The 25,388-nt window shown below is 38.0% G+C and overlaps 1 protein-coding gene across 1 annotated transcript; it reads left to right on the top strand.

The window, feature by feature from the left end:
* The first annotated feature begins 9 nt into the window (after positions 1-9).
* On the top strand, positions 10-24,785 carry LOC148215890 (uncharacterized). The gene is made up of 2 exons (XM_088141681.1): positions 10-302; positions 22,961-24,785. The coding sequence occupies exons 1-2, from the start codon at positions 10-12 to the stop codon at positions 23,028-23,030; spliced, it is 363 nt and encodes a 120-aa protein (XP_087997807.1). The 3' UTR covers positions 23,031-24,785.
* The last annotated feature ends 603 nt before the right edge of the window (positions 24,786-25,388 follow it).

Below are 25,388 nucleotides of genomic sequence, written 5' to 3'. Positions count from 1 at the left end.
TGGAACGGAATGCTAATAGCGCGTCTCCGGGCGCCACCGTTGCTCCAGCCGCCCTCTGGCCTGCTCGCCGCCGCCGCTCTAGCGCCGGGAAGGTCGCGCCGGGAGTGCGTCCTGCGCCTCCTCTTGGCCGCGAGTTCCAGGGCGAAGATGGGAACAGCTGCCAGAGCTGGGAGCAGCAGCTCCGCCAAAGAAAAAATCTCGGAGCTGGAAGATAAACTGGTAGATTCCGTCCTACGAGCTGGATCCAAGAACTACGTAAGGCAGGAGCGCCGGTTGCAGAGCCGCCAGCCTCGGCCAGTTCGGTGAGGGGGCTCTGCGCGCATCTTGCGCTGACGGCCTCATTATCCCAATCTCAACCTCAGCTGTTTTGCGTAGGGCCCGCCTCAGTTCCTCCTAGCACAACAAGAATCGAGTGAAAAGCAGGATACCTGCTTGACTGCCTTTTAAAAAAATCAATTAATTTCTAATTGAACGTTTTGGCCAAAAGTCTTTCTCCATCTCCTCGTGGAGCAGGACCCAGGATCCTTTCCTTGTTGGCTGCTTGTTTTTTGGGCAGATATGGATAGATACTCTGAAATCACCTCGGTCGTTTCAATCGTGGTTTCAGTGGGGTTTATTCCTTAGCCTGAGCTGCATTTAGCGTGGCTTGATAACTGGAGCTTTGCTAGATCTGGGTGTTCATTTTACAGCATCTCTCTCTGTCATTGATGCACTGTAAATAGAGGTGGCAAACGGTCATGGAATTCATTCTGCATTTCTGAGCCATGGAGAAAAACCATGCCGGTTCTTTGCAAAGCTCAGAAACAGAAAATAGAGATTTTGAATCTTCTGGACAGTTATGATATTGGTTTCTCTCCACCAGTAAAATTCAAAATCCAAAGTCTGCAGGTAGCCAATCCTGCCAATTTGTTTATGCCTTCACACTTAATTACATCAATCGCTTCCCTTTAATTCCGAGGCGAAGAATGGTATCAGAACAACACTAAAATAATATAAAAACACAAATCTTGATTGTTCTTTGCTGGTTCAGTGCAGGCTCCCACTGGGAGTTGCTGGGATTTGCCTTATTCGTTAGGAAAAAAATAGTAGAAAGCAGATGTGTCTGTTCCTTTCACATCTACATTCCAAAATAAGATAACCAAAGTCTTTATATCCAGGATGACCCTATGCTGGAATTGTCCATAATTTCCCTGGGCCTGGAAAAATATCTGAGTTATATTATTAATATCAAATAATGTTTGTTTATATCACAGTAGGTGACAGCACCCAGCTGACATTGGCTGAGTTAATAAAAAAGCTATGCAGAGTAGACCAGGTTAGCATTTGGATTAGAGACCACTTCTTTATTGTTAAGAAAAGTACATGGACCAGCTCAATTTGAAGGAGTCTTTGTCTTTTTGTGAGAGTCGGTTCTCAGATGGCCACAAACAGCCCAATACCAGATCAGTCTGTTACCAAAATAAGAGACAGCTGGAAACTATCCATCCCCCCAAAGAGAATGGCTTCTAGCCTGCTACATTGCACAGATATGAGAAAGAGAATGGGACCCTCAATGTCAGTTTAAATATAAGTTGCATTTGTTCTAAAGCAGTCACTGAAAAACTTTTACATAATAGCTTTTCTGCAATACCTCTATTTATCAGAAGTTCTTGTATCCCCGAGTGCCTATTTATCTCTTTCCAGTCCAGCTTGTCAGAAGAAGCCTGACATTATTTATTTATAATAAAGAAGGTGAGCAGTAAACATTCCTAAAGTTGGACAGTGATCCAACATCTCTCTCACTGAGTAGAGAAGAGGAGCTTGATGGTGATAAACCAAATCTGGTCCCACAAGCAGACTTGCAAGATTCTGTTACTATAGCCCAGCATTTCTCAACCTTGGCAGCTTTCAGATGGATGGACTCCAACTCCCAGAATTCCCCAGCCAAGGCTGGCTGGGAAATTCTGGGAGTTGGAGTCCACCCATCTGAAAGCTGCCAAGGTTGAGAAACACTGCTGTAGCCAATATCATAAAGTAGTTTTAACTTTCATTTGAAGTTATTTTTTTGGTTGGTATACAAAGTAGGACTGATATCAGTCTTGCAAGTCTCATTATGCTTTACTCCCCACCCCATATACTCCCATCTCAGCCATTTCCTCCTCCTCTCAAATTGCTTTGGGCTTGAGTTGCACTTCTTAAATCATTGCTCTGGGAACGGGTCTAGCTTATCTCCATCCAGGCCACTTTCTTTATTCTTGACACTTACCTTCATAAATACAAATAGAAAGCTTAGACTCCCATACTGTGCTAAGCTATTATGTGGTTGTAACCCATGGCTTATGACAGCTATAAACCATAGTTAAAACAAAGCATGGCTTAGTGTAATGTGGGGCTCCAGCCATTATGGTTTATAAACCATAGTTTATGGCTTCCTATGATTTGCAAACCAGACTTAAAAATTTTATTAACTCATAATTTTAAAGAAAGGTCATTTAATCATCCTTGTTGGCAAATTAATCAAATAAATTATACCAACAGCAAAGCATTTTCAGATGACCCAGAAGTTCAGAAAATTGGCCTGTTGCTGCCAACGAAAGAAATATAATACTGGTAAAGGCATAACTGAGAAGTAGCTGATTATTCTGTTTTACAAACAAAAATGCAGAAGCTAAATCTTTTTCTCAGCATGAAGGTGCAGTAGCTGGAGAAACTTTAATGCAGAGATTTTGCATCTTACACAAGGGTCAAAGGTCCAGGAGCCATGTCAGAAAAAATGAGCTGACAGTTCTTTTTCAGTAAGTTGCCTAAGCAGAGCTCATTGGTTTGTATGAGTTGAATGACAGGTAGAGCTTTTCCTTGAATGAAAATGAAGTAACAAGAAACATTTAGTGCAAGAGAGCATTTGGTGCATAAAAAACAAATCCATGTCCTGTTTCATTGGATTTGTCAATGGCAAAGGACAAAATATTCTCCGAATTTACAGAGCAATTCTCATGTATATACCAAAGTAAGATACCCTGAGGTCAGTCACATCAACTCCAGGTAAATGGAAAGATTACTGGTGGATCAATGCCTCCAACTAACAAAAAAGAAGCAGAATGGCCTAGGAAGAAAAACAAACAGTGTGATCTTTCTGGGTGGATTATTGCTAACTACCACTTGATTGGTACTAAGTTCCTCTAAGCTGCTGAAAATGCCCTAAACTGCATTTACTTATTTCTTTTTTTGTTTATTAGGATATTTAGGTGGTACCCTTTCCCTTATTATTCTTTTGTTTCAAACCTATAACAACCTTCAGGGGTTAGAATCCTGAGAATGAAAAAACCTCATGACCTTGATAATGTTAATAAAATTGCAAACTCAGAGCGCAACTTGATTAAAAAAGCTAGAAGTTTATGTTATGTGACTTTGGGAAATAAGTTTTCAATTGATGTTAAATTATCATGATTAGTACAGCTGGGCTTCACTATAAGGATATTTCTGCTGGAGATAGCCACATTTTATAGGTAATAGGTACTTTTGGAATTTTGAGACCGTGATGTAGGCAATTTCACAAAATGGTTTCCTTGTAGGAGATTTGCCTATTTTCAAGAATTACTATGATGGGCATAGTCACAAATCATTGCTCCTCAGAGAGCAAACTGCTGAACTTATTTTCAGGCATCTTCTTCAATCCCCTAAGTGCTCCCTACAACCTTACCTTGAATTTTTTTTTCACTGTTTATGCAGATGCATTTTTAAACAAAGCACTGGACAATATTCACCCACCATTTTGATTTCCTATGAATGCCTAGGTAGCACATTTGGGGCCTGGGTCCCTTCTTATAATCAACCTAGATGGGCCACTTAAGAAATATGAAAGGAGAATTATAAATTAATGTCTTATGGCTATCAACCCTTTGGGGTTGTCCAGCTCAGGAAGCAGATTCCACAAGAAGACTAAAACTATACTTTATTGAGATAGGCTATATTAACAGAATCTTGCAAACCTGATTGTGTTTTTCCTCCCTTCTTATACCTCATTAAGTCGGGGGGGGGGGCAGCCTGAGTCTCTTCCTAATACTGCCTCCTTTCCCAGGGATCAAGGAATGCTTTCACATTTTTTGTTTTTTTAATGACTTCTGAATGTTTTCTTCAAGGTCACTTCCATGACTTCCTATACTGACTAAGAGATGCAGGTACACATGTTTTCTCTCGAACCACAGCCAAATGGCAGCAGGGAACATACAGCTGATGATGTTATGTTGCAATCAGTGACATCACTGGCACCTTTATATATTAAACTACTACTTTCCTACCACAACTGGAGGTCATGGCCTGGTCTCTGATCTTCCCTGGTCTGCTACCATTTCATTTATCCAAACAGACTGAAACACCTGTGCACAGTAGGGCTGGCTTAAACTATTCTGCCAAAGGCACTGAGCCATTCCCACCCCTCTACAAAAGATAAATAGGCAGTTGCCTACACTGGAAATAGGATTGCACCTTCAATCAAATCGATATTTATTACAGTTCTAGACCAGCATGAAACAATGGGATATAGTCATTTGGAAGAAGCATAAAAATATAATAGATACAAAGCATTAAAAAGTTGTATATAAAAGCCATATAAAGTGACTAAACTAAGAAAATAAAAGAGACATAAAAGGTATAAAATATAAAAAATGAGAGTCTAAAAGGAGGCACAGGAACATTAGAAAGGTACAGTATAGCATTAAAAATTCTATGTATATAGTATGTGAGAGACTCTATTTATTAGGTTACAGAATGCTCCAGTCTGGCAAGCTAGGTGCCCGCTGAATCTAGTTCACGATGCTGAAGCCAGAAGCTATATCTGATGGATTTTGAGTGTTGCTGCAGGGAACCTGGCAGGGCTGTAGGTTGTGGCAGGGTTAATATCAGGAAACAATAGAGAGGTTTAAAATCGTCCCATGTGCCCTAGTAATGTTAGAATGAGACTAGTGTGAATGTCTTGGGAGCAGAAGGACTGGAAGAGCGCATGCTCTATTGTTTCGATGTGTCTGGAGTCACAAAGGCATTGCTACTCCAAGTAGGAGGTCTTCCTGGACTGACCCTCAAGGTCAGCTAAGAGGAGGAATCTTCTTCCAATAGCCCAGCCTAGCTTTGTGGGGAAAAGGGAGATAAGTTGACATATAGGTCTGTTTGTCCTGTTACCTGCACCTCACTCTGTTTAATAGAAAGGCTAGTCCATCTAGAGAACCAGTTTGGTGTAATGGTTACAGTACCAGGCTAGAAACAGGGAGACCATGTTCTAGTCCTGCCTTAGGCAGAAAGCCAGGTGGGTGACCTTGGGCCAGTCATTCTCTTTCAGCCCTAGGAAGGAAGCAATGGCAAACCACTTCTAAAATCTTGCCAAGGAAACTGCAGGGACTTGTCCAGGCCATCACCAGGAGTCAAGACTGATTCAAAGGCGCACACACACTAGTCCATCTAGAAGCTCCCCAGAGCCTGGGCTTAATGAGTAGAACATTATTACTACCTGACTTTTTTCAGGGATGATTTTATGTGCTTTAACATCAACTAAGCTGAGTGTCTGGGTTATAAGATCCTGATACATTTGAAACATAAGGGCAATTTATACCCTTGAATCATGGCTTTAAAAATACAGAAAATGCTAGCTGGTATTTGGATCTGATGAAAGGTAATAACAAACCTTTTGTAGGCACTTTTGTTTGGCAGTCAAAACAGTGGTTGGATGTCTAGTTGAGAGGGTTTGCACTGGAATAATTGGCTTAGAGATTTTGGCACTTCTTTATTGGTCTAGCAATTCTGGTTTAAGTTAGAATGGTCTATAAAAAGAGCATTCTGGTTGTTTTGTAGACAATGACCATTTTTAACATTCAAAGCATTCACTTTGGACAGCAGTATTTGTAGATTTAATAGACCCATTCTGTTCTCTTCCTTTGTCTATTCCTGTCTCTTTTTTTGTTTATGACTAAGAGTTTTCTGACCAAATCTTCCTCTATAGGTCCCAGATCTGCTTTTAAATCTCAGTTATTTTGCCCATTTGGTGGTAGAATTTCTCAGAGAGGCTTGTTAGAGTCTCAGTTATGAGAAAACTCTGCTTAGCAAGGATCTCCAGTATAATTATTTTCCTACTCTCTTTGCATCCTTTCTATCCTACATTGGCTCTCAGATCTCATCCGATATCAGAGTAGGGACTATGGTTGTAATATCTTATATTTCATTTTTGGGTTTCACAAATTATCTGTTGCTGATAGGAAATATATTCATGATAATCCCAAGGACTTTGTTAGGAATTTATCTAAATAGAGCTGTTTACCTACCTTAATGCTGTTCTGTTGTGGCTAGGAGTGCTGATTTTTTGGCACCCATTATTCTTGGACTAGCATCTCACTATTAGAGAATGGTTATCTCTGTAAAAGTCTCACAATATCTGTTCTGTTCAAAATTTATGCCCAAACCATTCTAAAATGAAAAATCTAATTTCATAGGATAGCGTCCTATATAACAGCAGTTGTAACTCCAAAGCCATGTAGTACTTGCCTCAGATCATAGCTTTATGCTCATTCTTTTTTAAACACAGGATTGTGTAACTAGGACCACTTGCCAATTTCATCCTTTCTGCTGTCATTTCTGGACACACTTTATAAATCAGTTTGTCCTCTTTAATGAAACAGTTCTTAGTCATCACTTCTCAACCTGCATAAGTTCTTGCAACAGCACGTTACCTGAAATGTAAGTATTTTTTTTCTTAATAGAGCTAATCACTTTAAAAGTACACCAGTACAATGTATTTATTTAAAAAGCATCAGTTATTCTTGTGATTTCATCTGCTGTCCAAACTTAGAAAACTTTCTGAAATGTAATCTTGAATGATTAAAATCATACATAGTAATTAAACCAACAAGTAATTGATCCCTGAAAGGTGGGAAAGACCAACATTATTTTGGATTTCTAGGGAATAAAGCCATATTTGCTATATTCAAGTTGTAAAGAGAAAAACAGGGTGATTTGTACAAACACTCCTGCAAAATGAAATTTTGTTAGTATTCCGTACACAGATATGCACACACACACACACACATATACAGGAATTCTTTTTAATATTTCACACACAAATACGCATTCATCAGTTGCGTCTCTTGAAGCGAATTGCAGCTCACGAAAGCTTACACCTTTTAAAAGTTGCTACCAGACTCCTCTTGACTTTAGAATACATAAATGGATGTTATAAAAGAAGATGAAAATGTTCATTGTGCGAAAGCAGTAGTAAGAGGGATGATTCATATTTTCAGAGCTTTTTATTTTGGATGCACTTTATCACCATGCTGTAGCTCTGAGATCAATCAAACTGGTTTCAACAGAGATGGACTGCTTGCTTGGTTTGATAATGGAATGCGGTCTTCCCCTTTGACCTCAGTCGGTGCTTTCAGCTTTGCAGGATTCTCATTACTGGCATAGTGTCCTTCAAACTTGGCCACTTTAAGATGCTGGCTGGGGAATTTTGGGAGTTGAAGACCACACATCTTAAAGTAGCCAAGTTTGAAAAACACTGCTCTAGTGTCACCCAGCCATTGCTGAGGCAATCAAAAGGCTGTTGTCTTTGCTATTTTTTTATGCAAATGAGGTTTTATGCAAATGAGTATAATGGATAATAAAAGAGAATACAGTATAAGTAAGTAGTGGGAATTTTCCCTAAATTTACTTTAGCTGATATGAGACTGATTGGCAAAGAAGTATCCTATCCATTACATCAGCTTTCCCCAACATGCTTAGATATCATGAGTAGATACCATCAATAAAACGTCTTTGAGCCTAAGAAGGCTTACTTCTGATTGACTCAAAACTAGGCAACATTAAAGTCATAGCCTTAATTTTGGCTGGCATTCCCATATTTTTCAGTTTTGCTTGGGCCTAGCTTTAAATAAATAGGATCATGGCTTTAATTTTGGTTGGACCAGATGTTAAATATAATCTAATCCTCATTTCTATATGTGACTTGCTAGCATGTGCATATTATACATTAATTGTAGCAGGCAGGGTTATCTAGGCTTATGTGAGGCAGCTTTCATTTGCCTCAACAAGGCACTCAGGGCATCTTTTTAGGCTGTTCCAGCAGTTACAAAAGCCAGAAGAAGGTTCTGGTGGGTAAAATCATAGAGTCGCATAGGTCTGTTGAGGTCATCAAGTCCAACCCCCGCTCAGTGAAGGAATCCAAATTAAACCATCCCAAACAGCTACCTGTCTAACCTTCACTCGAACACATTCAGTGAAGGGGAATACATCACCTCTTTGGTTAACTGGTTCCACTACCAAAGTGCTCTTACTCTTTTTTAAATATTCTCTCAAAATCTGCCTATAATTTAAATGAATTATTCTACGTCCTGCACTGTGGAATCAAAGGGAACAAGTCTTGACTTTATCTGTTGATCTTTCAGGTGCTTGAATTGTGCTATGATACACTTTTTTTTTCATTTTTATGGACTTCCCTGCAGTGTCTCTCTTCACAGGACTTTGTGTATATACAGTACTCTCTGTGTATACAGTACGTGTGGTACGGTGGATATTTATTTAAATGGATATAGATACTACATACAATATTGCAATTTTGTTCAGATTTATTTCATTTTGTTTTTAGTTTTTTTCCTTTTTTTCTGTTTCCCTTTTTTTTTTTTTTAGTTGAGTATAAGATTTTGCTTTTTTCCCCCTCTTTGCTATATAGCTTAACAGGATAGGTTTCTTCTTAAACTATATAGTTACTAATATAGTAATATTGTTGCGTTACTATTTATATATAATAAATACTAAAATTAATTATAAAGGTTTTGAAGGAATATATATATATATATATATATATATAGTAAGAAAGAAAAGGAAAGGATCTGGATTCAGTCAAAGTAGAGTCTGACAAAAGTGAAATAAAGTAGCATGATTATTTGCTGTGATTTGGAAATCATGTTTCTGATGATGCAGCCTAAAACTGTATTTACCTTTTTTACAGCCATATAATTTTGGTTCATATCCAAGTTTTTTTCAGAAATACCATTATCCTGCATCTTTGATTTTTGCTTAAGTGAATAATTGTACACTTGTCTCTGTTGAATTTATTTCTGTTCCTTTCAGCTCATTTCTCTATCCTATCAAGATTATTTTTCTTTCTGTCTTCTGAGATATTAGCTAAGCTATACAGTTGTATGCCATCTACAAATCGGATGAGCATTCCTCTCACCTTTTCATTCAAGTCATTAATTAAAATATTGGAGAATAGAACTCCCAAAGCTGATCCTCTCCACTTTGATTGGAAACCATTGATAAGTAGTCATTGAGGACTATTTTCAAACCAATTATGTATCCACTTAATTGTCATGTTGCCCATCCCACGCTTAACTAATGTGCTAACAAGCATGCCACAGAATACTTGTCAAATGCTCTGTCACAGTCAGCATATATTATGTCTACCGTATTCCCACAAGCTATTAAGGAAGATACCCAGTCAAGACATGAGATAAGGTTAATCAAGTAAGCATATTCTATGCGTGCTGACTTTTGTTAATTACTGCAATGCGTACTCAAGATACTTACATATGGTGTCTTACAGTTTGCTGGATCTTCCATTTTGCTGCTTCTTGAAGATAGGGACAACATTTATTCTTCTCCAGCCATGTGGTACTTTGTCAGTCCTCCAAGAGTTCTCAAATGCAATACAGAAGGGTTCAGCCAGACTTTTAGCTGATTTTTTTTCCTGGTCCTAGAGATTTAAGCTGATTCATAGTAAAGAGATATTCCTTAACCACATTTCTATCTCTGCCAAGCCTCATTGCTGTCACTTAAATCAGCCCTTCATAATTTCTTGGTGCAAGACATACTTTTGGTTGAAGAAGACTGAACCAAAACAGGATTTGAGTAGCTCTGCCTTTTCTTTGTGACCTCTTAAGTGTTGCTGTCTTCATTAAGCAGCTGATATGCTGGTTCTTTTCTTTTATGTTGAACCTAACTAAAGAAGGTGATTTTTGTAACATCCTTCAATATCTTTAGCTCATTCTGAGTTTTCATGAATGGAGCTGACACCATCCCTCAGTTAAGTGCATCCTGTCCATGTTCCTCCTTTGTGACCTGGTTCTCTTTCCATTTCCTCTGTGTGTGTGTGTGTATGTGTGTGTGTGTTTCAATCTTCAGTAAGTTTTTTATATACTCATATTATAATGGTGTGTGAGAATGACCTTGGGAGACAGGGCAATGAGATGCAACCAAGGGAACAGTCAGTTAAAAGGTAGCGTAGCCCGCAACAGGAATGTGGATGAGGCAAGTGACCGTCTCTAGTTTTCAGGCTGTAAAAGGGACAGGGGGAGAGAAGTACTTTCAGACTTGCAAGATTCTGTTAATGTAATCTTACAATAAAGTAGAATTAGCTCATCTGGTCATGTTTCCTGTCTGGTCTACCTCCTAAAGCTGACACATATTAGCTTCTTCTATTGTCTTCCATTTTTTTTCTTCATTGAAATTATTTGCAGTTTTGCTTTTAGTATCTTCTTCGTTAGGAATTTGCACTCATCTTGAGTTCTTATACCCATTAGTTTTTTTTCTGCAATAGGACCCTATCATAATTGATCTGAGTTTATTAAATGCTGTTTTTCAGATTTAGCTTCCTCCAATTTCCTGCTGCTTTCAGTTTCTCAACTAAGACTTCCCCACTGATTAATATCAAGTCAAGGGTACTTCATCCTCTTGCATATTCCCCTAGTCTCTGAAAGAGAAAGTTGATAGCAAGGCAAGAAGAAATTTCTTGGGAGAACCATGCTTGATAGGGTTTGTCTCCCAACAGATGTTAAGATAATTATAATTTGCCATTGCTACTATTGCATGCTTCTTTGAAAGATTTTCAATTTATTTTTGGAAAGCATCATCCACATCTTTTCCTTGGCTGGGATAACAGACACCACCAACAAGGTAGCTTTTATTTGTTTCATTACTTATTTTAACCAGATGCTGTCTATATCATTGCCAAGTTCGTTCATTAGCATTTCTGAGTAAGAATGGTTATTTTTAGTGTCCTCCTTATTACTTGTATTCCTTTTGACTGAGTTGTATCCTTTAATTGTTATATTCTAGAGATAGTGTCATTCTACCAGGTCTCCATTATACCTATTAAGTGGTATATGTCTTTATGGACAAAGAGCTAAAGTTCACCGTGCTTATTTCCCATACTCTTGAGTATTAATGTATGGACAAATGAAGGTAATGAACTTGATGAGTAAAGTTCCTTTCTTTTTCACTAAATGGTTTAAGACTTAGCAATACTCCTGCTTTCTATACCATGTAAGTCTTTATCTGAGGTCTCAACTTCAAAGTGTATTTCCATCCCCCAGAAAGATCAGAATCATGCAGGCAATTGTGTTCCCTGTGACACTGTATGAAAGTGAAAGTTGGATTTTGAAGAAGCAATATAGAAAGAGTATTGACACTTTTGAACTTTGGTGTTGTAGAAAACTGCTGAGAATACAATGGATAGCCAAGAAAAATAAATGGGTCATCAACCAAATCAACCCAGAGTTCTCACTCAAGGCACAAATGACCAGGTTCAAATTATTGTACTCTGCACATACGATGTGAAGATCTACCTCTCTGGAAAAGTCTGTAATGCTGGGAGAATGAGGGTCTTGGGGCAGAAGGATACTATTTTGAGTAGGAGGTTAATGCACAAATACCCTTTTGTGCTAAGGTAGCCCTCTGGGAGATGGAGGGCCTTTGGTTTTAGGTGTTTCAGTCTTTAGAAACTTAGATGGGTTTGTGATGGATGTGTAGATTACAGATGGATGTGTAGACAGGTGTGTAGATTACTTGTCCACCTCATATAAAGGTTGTAGCTGTCATACACCATCTAGAAAAATGCCAGAGAGAATATAGCAATTATGATTCCCACTGGCACCAATAACCCTGGAAATGTAATTGGACAGTCTTGGAATTTTACGCTGCTAGTAGCAGGCTGAAGTCCAAGGAGCAGTCATCCTGGAAAGAGATGAAGCTATCACATTTAGAGAGTCTCTCTGAGCATCCTATGCAAGCCTTAGGGCGAGACCTGAGGCAAACAGAAAGCAAAGCAGTCACAGATGTGTGAGCTGTAACCTGCCTGTTCTAAATCTTCCAACAGAAGCAAAAGCAGAAATAATGTGGTCTCTTAGAGAACAAACAGCAAATATAAAAGTTCTTGCCATGTAAATTGCATCAGTGGTACAAGGCTACTTGCCTGAAGAATCTGAAGCCAGGAAAGCCAGTCATCCAGCTATACTGAGTCATCCTTATCTTTCATGTATGACTCACTCCTTCTTACCATCTGAACTGCAGCCTGAGAGTCTATTAGGGTCTCCTCTCCAGCCTCTGAATCAGGAGTCTGTAAAACTAAGCATCTCCAGCACAGCCACCTTGGTTTCAAGGGAGCAAACTTGTTCCCTAAGAGCAAGAAATTCATTGCACCAAGCACAAACCCATACCTTATGCCCAACAACCAGTTAGTCGTACATTTGACACTGGAAAACACTTTTCCCTTCCTGGTTTTCTACATTTATATAAGTTATGTTGGTAACCTGGCCTCCTCCTCCTCCTCCTCTAGGAATTGTTTGACCTAAAAAATAGCCTCTGTTATACTTTTAGAGAGATGGAAGATTTGGCTTTCTCACATGGTTGCTAAATTCATCTTTGAATTTGAAATTCTGTACTATAACTCTCCAGTTACTGTTTGTCCTCCTCTTTGCTCTGTCTGATTGCAAATGCCTGTCCTGTTTCTTCAATCAGAATAAATGTATTATCTTACCAAAGGCTTAACACTTAATTGTAAGCTTCTCTTCCCTCCCTTATGGAGGGATAAAATCTCCTTATGGAGATTTTAAGAAGAAGGTCTGGTGGTACCAAGCCACATGAGTGTTGCTGTCTTTCTTAAACATGCACATTATGTGTTCCTGGGTGTAGGTAGATTCCATCAAGAATAAGTTCATGCATGCTTAAACTATTATAGAATATTAAATAAATATTTTATTTATTTGTTTAGCCCTTATTCAATCTAGTTGGCTAAATAATGCACATGCCCTCCCTACATTGATAAAGATTCTCAGTCATCCATTGGTTGAGTCATGGCAACTGACTTCTTTTCTTTTGGTTTGATATGTTTTGGTGCTTGTCCAAGCAGCTTCTTCAGTCTAGACTGAGAGGAAAGGAAAGGAAAGGAAAGGAAAGGAAAGGAAAGGAAAGGAAAGGAAAGGAAAGGAAAGGAAAGGAAAGGAAAGGAAAGGAAAGGAAAGGAAAGGAGTCCAGTTGCCATGACTCAACCTCCAGATGCCTCCCTACCCAAATGGAAGCCTTTTCCTTAAAAGAGCATCGTGGAATGATGGGTTCTAGAGAGAAAGCCAGAGTAAAATTATGTCCATATGAGTCCCAGAGCATACATGACAATCAGAAGAATTGTGAGCACAAAAAGTATTATTGCTTAAGATTAGCTCTTTAATACTGTGCTTTGAAATCATGTTGTGAGCTATTGCTGTGCTCTTGGCACTTGTAGGCAAAGCAAATGAAATCTCTGAGCCCATCTTTTAAATCTGCAATTTAAATAATTGGACAATCATCCCACTCCACTGACTACTCTTAGCAACTGTCTTTATAAGGGAATTGGATGGTCTTGATTCCCATAGGCTGAATATGGTGCAGACATTCCACCTGTCTTACTGCATAAAGAAATCTTATAAATCTAAAGTTACGGTTCCAAATCCCATATTTATGAGGTGGTCTTTCAGCAAGTACATTATATGGATCTATGTTGTCCCTGCCAATTTTGTGTTCTCTATAAAAGAGCTTTGAGGTGCTTTCTGTCACAGACATTGGCCCAGTAAAATGTTGTCACTGTGTTTCTTTGTGCTTCTAGCATTTTAAAAATGTTTCTTTAATACTAAATGGAACTGATCTTTTTAAAAAACAGATTCTTACCGCTTTGAGTCAGTAGTGAAAAATACGGCCTTGAATTTCAATCCAGAGTGAAGCTCCCCTGTATACGTCCTATGGAAATTAATGAGAAATATGCAACAAAGTTAAGTAAGTGGAATGTCAGTTATGTCATTGCAATCAACACATCAATTTTACTGCAATGTAACAAGTGAGGAGAGGAGAGATCACTTGAAATTTTTCTCCTGCTGGACTATCCCTCAGGAGCATTGGATCATTTCCAACAACTGCTCTCTGGGATGATTCTCAGAAGAGAGAAAGCTCCATCTGATTCAAACATCTATATCATTATAGTTCATCTTAGTAAGATTTGTATCCTGCAAGGGGCTATGCAAGTAATTGCAGGAAATGTATTCATATAATGTTATGTCTGGTTTGGCCTTAATGTATTGTTCTTGTTCAGTTCCTGGTCATTTAACAAAGGCTGATGCAGGACAATCTTATCTTAATGGAGAGCAATGTAAAGAAAAAATACAATTTTGGCTCCTCCTCTTCTGCTAAAGGAAGGAGAGCAAGGACCATTTAAACTGTATTTAAAATATTACCAAAAAAGTAGGATTATATATGATTAAACACTTAAACGTAAAAGAAACACTTTCCAGTTCAGTAATTTTCTCACAAAATCTTTGTTGCTATTGAGAAATTCTAATTTTTTTTTTTTTTTAGTTATAAGACATAGAGAGTCTATCATATTCCTTAGCACCCATCAGGTTTGCTGCCACACTTGATTTTAACAATGTTTTGACTTTCTTTTAATTAAATCATTATCTAGCCAAGACAAACACTAGCTCTAATGTTATATTTATTTCCATGAATACATCTGAGCTCCACATGGACCTCATATACTGTTGTGGCCAAAACCTAGCTCAACTCAAGCAACCAAATCACTTTGAAAATAATTGTATTAGGCATGCAAACAAAGCAGTGTACACTGAGCTCCCAGCAAACCATTGCCAGCTTGTTGGGCAGCCCTTAGCAAAAGCAGATATATAAGCAATAGCTTATAGCATTGGCCTGCTACATTTCAAAGACAAGACAAAGAAAAAGGCAGACACAGTGTAAATTATAGCATGCCATTGGAATATTTTTGATAAATCCATCTGGGAGACCTTAGTATTATTTTTCCCTTCCTCCTAGGTCAGTATGGCAGCCATACTATCTTTGAGATATACCAGTGAACATAAACAATTTGATTTACTGGACCACTGGTCCCTGTCTGGCTCCTCCCCCTGTCGCCACTCAGGGTTAATTAGCTTGCTGTGAATGTTTTCTTACAAGGGCATTTTAAGCAGTTCACATGTATTTGCAGGGGGATCACAGAGGTTTGGTAGCGAATGAAGCTCACATGTGAAAGGAGGTACCTTTTACCACCACATATACATTCTTGTTTTTGTGGCCCATTGTCCTTCTCTGTACCTAACATCAAAAGAAAAAAGGATGAAAACTTCAAAGTTTGTTCAGAAAGTTGCTCTATGACCTATAGCTTCAAAGCAAAAGGAGAAGGCAAAAGTCGGCAATACCTTACTGAGCCAAAATCCAGGGGTCTCCAACCCAGGGAGCCCATAAAAGGCCAATTTGAGAGCAGCAAGTGACAAATGCCACAGCAGACAGGCCTAGCATCTGATTGATGCTGGTACCTGTAGCTTGCTTGCTTGTTCCCTCTTTCTCTCTTAATCAGAAGATTATCAGCAGGTGGGGCATGCATGTGATTACCAATATGGATTTTATTATTTCTACTTTAGATGTGTATTATCCTTTTTTATGAATAATTATGCCTTTTCCAAAATGATGTCTGCAGAAGCAAACTCTGTGGTATTCCTGTAATGCTGATGGCATTATAAATTGGATACACAGTGTGAAATTGCCTATTTCACTTTCATTTTTTAAATCTTGAAATATATCTACCAAAAAGAACACGTCCCAAAAATGTCAGTAGAAAAATCCACTATTTTTACATGGATCACAAAACCTTTTGCTAATCCCGCACATTTTGTTCATGGATGGATGGATGGATGGATGGATGGATGGATGGATGGATGGATGGATGGATGGATGGATAGATAGATAGATATGCTTTTGTTTATGGAGATACACACACACATACACATATGCTACATGGCCTTAATGTAGAAAATACCTTAGAAGATGACATCATACAGGGACAACACAACTTCTATTGCAAGTATTACTCATATTTGCTGTTGTTTAATATAGTACAAGAGAACATTTATTTTATCTTGAGGCGTAATATATAGTTTTATTCTTTTCTTGCAGGCTCTCTCTTTCTCCCAAACAATAAGAATTAAATTAATCTGGATATTAATCTGCATTTAGCAGGTCTTGCGGAGTGCCATTAAAATGTTTCTGCTCTCTTGTTCTTAAATTCCAGCCACTTTGAGGAACGAAGCCCTCTTCCCTTTGCCTGCTTTAGCCTTTGTGCATCTTGTATCTCTTGCAGATCAGCTTGTCTTACACCGAGTCAGATTCACTGGGCCACGAATCCTATTCTGTATTCTGGCTGGCAGCGGTTATTCAAGTTTTCAATCACTGCTTCAGCTACATTTGATCCCAGCTGGGACCAACTGTACTCAAAGCATATGTTTTACCAAAGGGCCAAAGCTCCATTGCGACGAACACCTTGAGTTTTTATTGAAAAAGAAATAAAGAATAGAACTATATAAATAGTGCTCTCTCTTCCACCTCAGCTTCCAATATGTTCCAATTGCATATATTTTGTTTTTCTCAGATTTCGATCATAGTTGGACTTCTGCCAGAGACTGCTAAGTATTTTGATGTTATACCATTTGAACTTTTGGACTGTGCTTATTACATTAAGGCGCAGGGGGATCTGGCAGCGTTTTACTGTAAACATTTTATTATTCAAAAATTGGTGGGTTTTGTGTGTGTTTTAAGGCCTACAATTAATTGTTTGGAGCTACTAATTTTCTGCTTGGCTGGCAACATGCTAATATGCAGAATATTTTCCAAAGCAAAGTCTTTTCATGTTTTAATATTTGACTTGGATAGAAACATACAACTAAGAATACAATTAATATGGCTTTATTATGTTCTTTACAAGGCTTAACAGGCATTCAGTAGCTAACCAATTATATTTAACAGGGTTATATCAGGTTCAATTAGATTAAGCATTTTTAAAAACTAATTTCAATTTTGTGGTGTACAAGGCTGAGGAGATATGGTCATAGGATATATTTGGGATTATACAATGTATGTAAATTAACATTAATTACATGGTCAGAGGCATGCACTGCCTATCTCTATTCAAATGTTGTGAAAATTATTTAAATTACATTTGCCTGTGTCCTAAATTACAAGTATAATTTAATTAAACTGCTTCATCCCCAGCTTCTCACTATTAAGGAATAGGGGTACCAACCTGCTGTCAGTCAGGAGTCAATTCAGCTTTCCCTTTCCCATTGCTAGGCTCAGTGTCTAAATAAAATACCTATTCAGATCTTGCTAGATCCAAATCCATACATATCTTAGGCTGAGTTTCTGTACCAGTAAGCCTTACAAACGGTGGACAGTATTGCATCTGTAGGCACCACTGTGACCCCCCAACGCTTCTCTTGATCCCACCAAGTTTAATAAATTTGCCTGATTCTGGACTGAGATAGAAGAAATTGGTGCATCAATCTTTAATTACGAATAACAGAAATGAAGAGAGTCTAGAGAGCAACATTCCATAACTTTGCACTTGTTAGCTGGCTGATTATAGGTACGACAGCTCACAATAGGCAACTCATTACCACCTCACATCAATATTCCCTCCCTTCCTGCCCACCAACTCCTGCTCCACATGGCTTTATGTTGTTTTTTTTTAATTTGAATCTATACTTAAATCTTTTTTAAAAAAATTATTGGATGATAAATCCTTTCCATAACAAGTATAAAACAAAATATGCTTGTAAAGAGATCTGTAGACCAAAGGCACCTTCCATCCATTGTTGCCTGTTTTAGCTTACAGTAGGATGTTAAAAGGGAAATGTTCCAATAGTTCTTGCTCCAAACTTCAGCTGTACTTCTGATGCTTTTGTCACACACCAGTGCTCAATAAATTTGCTATCTCTATTGCTGATCCCTATCCTGCCTCTAGAACAGAGTTTTTCAAATTGTTCCATAGAAGCCAAGAACTTGATGGAGTTCCATAAGAGTCAAAGGGGAAAACATTACTTGAACACATTAGGAAGGCCAGGGCTTGTCAGCTGACATTCAGAAGCCCCCCCCCCAAGGGGGCATTTGTACTCATTATACTTCATAGCATTGGCTCTTGCTCAAGAATTCTGGGAAATTCTTTTTAATGGATTCCATGGCCTGAAGAAGTTTGAAACCCCTTGCTCTGGACCTTGGTTCCAAGTCATAGTTGTTAATTCATTTCCCTCCTGCAAGATTTTACACTTCTTGAAGCTGCCTATGGGTGGTGTCAGAATGAAAGGGGGAAATGTTGCTTTAACACCATGTATAACTAAGGACAATTTAAGCCTCAGTCATGGGTTGGGGAATCAGAGGAAGGCAAAATCATGAGGACATAGCTAAAGAAATTGTATGGTCAAGGGATGTTTGTACTGTAGTTAGGTACAAGTGGGGAAAGACCCTGAAATAGATTGAACACAAGTACAATGCTCAGTGCCTGCACAAGTACAGTATGATTTGCTTAGACATTAAATCCCATTGTATTCAATGAAGTTTACTACCATGAAAGTGTCCTGTGGGATTACAAATCTTAATCATTCAAATAGACTGGTTTTAAGGAAGGTCAAGGTTTGTCAGACATGGCTATTAGATAAGGATAGATAAGGGAAATGAGACATGTCATCTGCTGTAGGGTAGGATCAAGGGGAATACACACCCCCCTCCGAAGTTAGGTTAGCTCCATCCCTGTTGACATTCTGGAAGTCCCTTAAGACCTGGTTATGTCACCTAAGGTGGCTCCACTATTGTGGTTGATATATTTACTCTCTCTGTGCCTTGTGGTTTGTATATTTTAATTTTTAATAATATTTTAATTATTAATAATGATTGTTTTATATTTTTATAATGATTGTTTTTATTTATTTGTTCTTTTCATTTGATTGATGTACACCGCCCAGAGTCATTTCTTGTGAGATGGGCAGCCATATACATTTAGTAAATAAATAAAATAAAATCCCAAACTCGCTCATCCTTACATGCTGGGGTAGAGGGTGGGAGATCTTTCCCTCTGATATGATAAACCAATAGAATCTGTGTGAAAACAACATGGAGTTTTCAGGAGAAAAATGTTCTACAAGTCTCATCTCCAACGGAGTCTGTTAAAGAGTCAAATTGTTTTTAAAATTCACTTTTAGCCTTCAAACAGTCATCTAGAACCAAGGTGGTACAGTGATTAAGATGTTAGACAAGTACTAGGGGGAGCCAGATTCAGGAGTGTCCTCAACCATGGAAACCAACTGGGTGGCTTTGGGATGGTCACTCTCTCTCAGCCTACCAAGTTCACAGGGTGGTTTGTGGGGAAAATGGGATGAGGGAACACTATGTATGCCAGGTTGAGCTAAAGAAAGTCAGACAAACAGGAATAATGCCTCAGTGCTACAGAGCCAAACTATTTTTTGTATTGGTTGTTTTACACATCATACAACCAAGGCCAGCATGGTGAAAGAAGTAACTTAGCTTACTCCTTGGAAGTGGAAAGTTGGAAGCTTTAGACTCATCACATAAATGCAATTTGGAATTTGTCTTCTTGGAGAAAAAACAGCTGGAAGCAAAGACATATTTCAACCAATTCAACCATGTGCCCTCATCCAGCTTGTTACTGAAACCAATGGAGAAATTAGTTGTGACTGACAAGCTTTAGATAAGCATGCATTGAATTACAGGCTCATGATTAATTTTAGTTATACTAGTGCTTTGAATTATAGTGCTTGATCATCTCCTACATTGTCTCATAGATTTCCTAACAAACAGGAGCGTCATAGGAATGAGTAAATAATCTATTCAATTTAGGCTGCATTACATTACATTTGTTAGCACTTGTCAGCGTTAATAATATCATTTCCATTTTCCATTAATAGAAGCCACAGGGCATTCAAATTTCAAATGGATTTGGGTCTGAGCCACAATGATTAACATATCACTTTCTCTGTACATCTCAGCTACTTGATCCAACTAGGCCACATTAAGCTTTTATTCATTATAAACATAACATACACTTAATCAGCATGGATTTGATGATTAGAGTCCATTCATGCAAGGAACAAATTCATAAAGGATAAGGAATAAAATACGACTGCAGCAGGGAAGAAACGCACATACAGATACTCAGATAATCTAGTGATGGCCATATGGCCTCATTATTTGCTTCATGCCTTCCTGCTGTTAGGCCCCATGCTACTTAAAGTTCTGATTTCCTCTTCAGTAAGCTGCTCTTTGCTTAATGTTATGACTCTCTCAGTGGTCACTTCTCATTTTAATAGTTTTCCCCCTTTACTGGTGTCCGCTTATCCTAATGTTTCTGGTAGTATCTTTCTAACACATGCTATTCTCAGTCTGCTTCATAAACAGTATCCCCCTTCCCACCACGTGTTTAATCTTATTAATGGCTTTTGAATGCTATGATGAATTTTGTTTCCTTGCTCCCACTGATTTTCCCCCCATCCATATGCTTCTGCTGTCAGAAGAAAATATGCGACTGGATGGTTCTTGAACTTGGAGACGTTGTGTAACCTCAGCTTGATTCAATACAGTTCCTGAAAACCAACTTTTCTGATTATACTGTTGGCACAACAGCACATAAGACATTGACATATGCAGACACAGAAAACATTTCGGTGTTTCTAGAAACAAATGTGCAAATGTACACACACAGAACAGGTGCTTATTGTCAACCTGGAGTTTAGGTTCCCATAGTATTTGGTAAAGGAAATAATCCCAACTCTCTCATGATCCTGCTTCAAAGAGATACAGAATCATTGCATGTAATGGTTGGAAAAGATCTTGGAGATCATCTGGTCCAATCTCTGGCCAGTGCAGGAATCCACTGTTCCACCATTCTTAAAGACAGCCATCCAACCTAGAATCCACCACTCCTTGGGCCAAGAGAGTTGATGGTACAATGGGAAAGAAAAAAAATTGCAGTGCAGTGAGAAAAAAGAATATTATGCCGACTATATGAAGAAGGCTTTTCATGTGGTTTCATGAATTAAAGCTGTGTGGACAGCACACACTTTTCTGCTGAATTTTAAAGAAAAGTTTAGTTATGCTGTAGTTTCAAAAACACCACAGCTGAGACAGCGTGGAATCACAGAGTCAGTTCTGGAGTAGTGCAGAGCTACTGTGTGGAAGAGCCTAATTTCAAGAATGTAGACACATAAAAATGGAAATGGTGGCTATGAGGGAGAAAAAGAAAAAGAAAAATTGACTGATTGATTGTGTTTATATACACCTGGATTCCAAAAAATATTCAGAAATGTTACTTTATCTGCTTCACAATCTCAGGGGAGCTTGCACAAGCATAGAATCCATAGAATTCTCTCCATTAGAAGACCTGTGTCACTACTGCAAAGCTTTACAACAGACTGTTTTCTAAGGTGTTCAAAACAAAACCATATTTGTCAAAAAAACCCTCATAATTAGTCAGTTGGTATCAGAAATAGTCCAAAGCCATTTAGATGGCATGGAAAGGAGGAATTTGCTGGCCACCTAGAAAAAAACAACAAAACTGCATTCCTTCTCTTCTCCCTGTATTGTTATTTTTCTAAGTTGATAATGAGAAAATATACCCCAGAATTTCAGCAAGCAAATGACCTAGAAAATTGCATAACAGTCTCGGGTGAGACAAATTAGAGGCAAAATCTTTATTGTAATTTTAGCTGTTTTGTTTTTAGAGAATATTATAAAAGTATAATGAAGCCATTATTAAGAAGATTAATACTTGGACTTAAGGCCTGATACAAAACTAATAACATCAGTGAATGATTGTCTGTTGGTTGTAGAATTAGATAGATTGATCTGGCCCATTAATTTATGAAGGAAATTACTGCAGAGAATTGGGAGACAGGAAAACTCCCCCTCCATGCCTCTATTGCATTTTGTTTAAATTAAATAGTTATTGGCTAATTTAACTTGTGCTATGCTAAGATTGCCTACAGTCATCAGAATTGATTATTACTTTACAATGCACATTAATCTCTTGGTCAAAAGGGAGAAAGGAAAATTTTTAAAAAGAAAGATTTAGTCATGAACAGTCTTTGTTAAGTTCTATTTTCAGCAGTCCAATCTGATTTGAAAATTCTTATATCAGTAACCATTGTCAACTGTAATATTGCAGCACCCTCTGAAGCCTCGATGAGATTGAATTATATTATCGCTTTAAAAATGAGATTTCATTGAGATTTCATTGTAGAAGTGATGAACTGTTAATTTCGTGTGCCTGTGTACTAAAAAGAGACTTCTATTGCCAAATCACACTTCAGTGTACAAGGGACACCTTTTCCCCCCTTTTTCATTGTATCCAACAAGAGTAGATTTGGAGTTATATCTTGTTGGTATCCTTATATTTGATTTTCCCCAAACTTTGGCTAAGCTCCATTAATTAAATACTATTATATGTAGCTTAAATCTGCAATGTTATTTATATTTGTCTCTCTGTTTGATAGACTGAGTAAAATCTGAAAGGGTTTTAAGATATATTCTATCAGTCTTCTTAAATAATGTCACCATGCGTCTTAGTAAAATTTATGAGCAAATGATTCTGGCACAATGGAGAATAGCCAACTTCCATGAAATCTGGGCCATCTCTGGGATGCAAAATTAAATAAATTCTTTGTTGGAAATTAATTCATTGCACATTTTTTTGAAAGTCCCAGGCAATAAGTTAGGATATACAATATTATGAATATAATACGGTGCTAAAAGCAGGAATACTAATGTTCATGGCTGACCGGATTAGTCTTAAGGAAATATTCAATCAAATATGCAAAGAACAATATTTCCTTTTCCTTCTTTCTCCTAGTTTTCCTAACAACGGTATTCCTTGTGACACTCTATGGAAGAGAAAGTTGGACTTCAAAGAAGCAGCATAGGAAGAGCATTGATGCTTTTGAACTTTGATGTTGGAGAAGACTCCTGAGAATACTATGGACAGCCAAGTAAACAAACAAATGTATCATCAACCAAATCAGTCCAGAGTTCTCACTCAAGGCACAATAACCAAGATCAAATTATCCTACTTTGGACACATTATGCAAAGACCTAGCTCTCTGGAGAAGGCTCTAATGCTGGGGAAGGTGAAAGGAAAGAGAAGAGGACAACCAACAGCAAGGTGGATAGACTCACAGCGGTGATGAGTGCACCATTAAAAGACCTGAGTGACTAGGGTAGGGATTGATCGTCATGGAGAAAATCTATCCATGTGGTCACTAAGAGTTGACAACAACTGGATGGCAAATAATAAGTTTTAGTTTTCCTACCAGTTTCACATCACATCTTTTAATCCTTTTCTCCCATTGTAACTGAACTATACTGCAATACAATTCTTATGATGAATTTTCACACATTCTTACATAGCAAAGTCTGGAATATAAAAAAATTGTTCCAGTTTCCATTGTTTCACTCCTGAAGCATGATCTCTGAATTTCCATTAGCATAACATGAAATTTGGGGAAAAAAATTAAACTTGTAATTAAAAATAAAACATCTTCAAAAAGATATCAGGGATAAGAATCAGAAAACAGATTTCCCATACTAAATAGAGACAGGGCAGGGAAGTCTCACTTGTGCCCGCCAAATCTTGGCTATAGATCCCACAGTCCCTTCACAAGTTGCCACCATATTATAATTTATAATGTGACAGAGAGGGGAAATTAAATATATGGGGAATGACCACATTACATTTGCGTAATGTAATCTAATGTAATTCTTTGTGAATTAAGCATATCTCCTGGCCCTACCAACTATGTTTTGTCCCCATCTATTTTTTGGTGTACAGCCTCAGCAGGCCTTTGAATGGCTGAATGCCCACTCAATTCAAGAAGTCTCAGTTTCAAATAAATGAGAATAGTATTGCAATTAGGGAATTGCCATTCTTTGTGGTTCGGCTAGGATGCAACTACAGAATAGGGCTTCAAACATACATATCCCAGAATCCTTTTGATTCATTTATTTTACAAAGCACAGTACACGATGATATCAACTTCAAATATCTAAGAAACCTATAGACCTGTCAGGAGTCAATTCAGGTCTTTCAAACAGCTGATCAGTGGCATTTATTCTAAGATAATATTTGCATTTCTTCTTGCATTCTCCAGGGCTAATGTATAACCCAGGAATTCATCTCTAAACATATAATTATAGATGGATAAATGTTATCATTGAATAGGCTGGGAGCCTGGAAGAGAGGGAAAGATATACCGCTAGCTAGGACTGCGTGGTTTTTCTAAAGGGTCTGAAAATGCATTTTGGTTAACTGTCAGTAGATGCTGCAAAGAATCCGACACTCATCAAAGAAGGGACTAGTTCATGAAACAGCACCTTGTGGATCACTCTCTGGACTCATCTTTAAACATGCACTTTTGAGTCACCTGAATGAAGCAAAGCCTGTAAACTGATCATCTACTTCATAGAGGTCTTCTAGATGAAGGCAACTGGTTTTGGTTCAAGACAAGCCCCAACCCGCCACTGATTACATAATGTCATTAATGCAAGGTTATAATTGTAAGCAATTTTCCTATCTTTGTTTACCAGTTGCATAGTATCCAGAAACATGGAAATGGTGCTTTAAGGCAATAAAATTTGCATCTTAAATGGTAACATATACTGCCTTCTGTACTGTTATTGGAAAGGAACCAGCTTATTTGAAGGATCCCCAAAGCAAAATTGCTAATACACTGACATTAGGAATTTGGAAGATAACTGAATTTTCACATTGTGGAAAACACAGAAGCATTGTGAAAAGCGAACAGTTTATTCCCTTTTATTTTTGTGAAGGGAGAAAGATATGTGTTTCTATGTGTTTAGGCACGGATCTAAGGGCAGTATGAGACACTCAGTTACTAACTAAAAGTGAGCAGTAATTGGCTGATATTTATCTATGCATAACTACTGGCCAGAGAGGGCAAGCTAGTGGTTCACTCTAGACTGATAAACTTAAATTCCTTCCTATGCTAATGGCATTTTGATAACCAAATAGTTCTGACAATTGTCAAAGCAGGTTTAAACTAGCTTCAGAAGAGATGGAAGGCAAGCCAATTTCATCAGCAATGCCAAAAGAGATGGTTATGGTTGGAAGGGTATTTTCCTTACCATGCCAATCTAAAATGAAGAAATCTTTAGGGAGGAAACTACATATGTCATCCTGATTTTGACCCAATCTTTTGAATAAAAGAAAACTCTCTTCAAGATACATGACCTAACTCCTGATTGCATGAGCTATTGTGCTGCTA

The sequence above is a fragment of the Python bivittatus genome, unplaced genomic scaffold, assembly GCF_059951505.1.
Source record: "Python bivittatus isolate LINGU-HERP-01145 unplaced genomic scaffold, Pbiv_v1 ctg000330_np1212, whole genome shotgun sequence".
Taxonomy (NCBI): domain Eukaryota; kingdom Metazoa; phylum Chordata; class Lepidosauria; order Squamata; family Pythonidae; genus Python; species Python bivittatus.
The sequence above is the reverse complement of the archived record's forward strand: the minus strand, read 5'-3'. Positions and strand labels throughout refer to the sequence as shown.

Bases quoted from the DNA above. Each gene is read 5' to 3' on its own strand.
- LOC148215890 (XM_088141681.1), top strand. From the start codon at position 10: ATGCTAATAGCGCGTCTCCGGGCGCCACCGTTGCTCCAGCCGCCCTCT. The intron at 303-22,960 runs GTGAGGGGGCTC...TCTTTCTCCTAG, and splicing joins CGCCAGCCTCGGCCAGTTCG to TTTTCCTAACAACGGTATTC.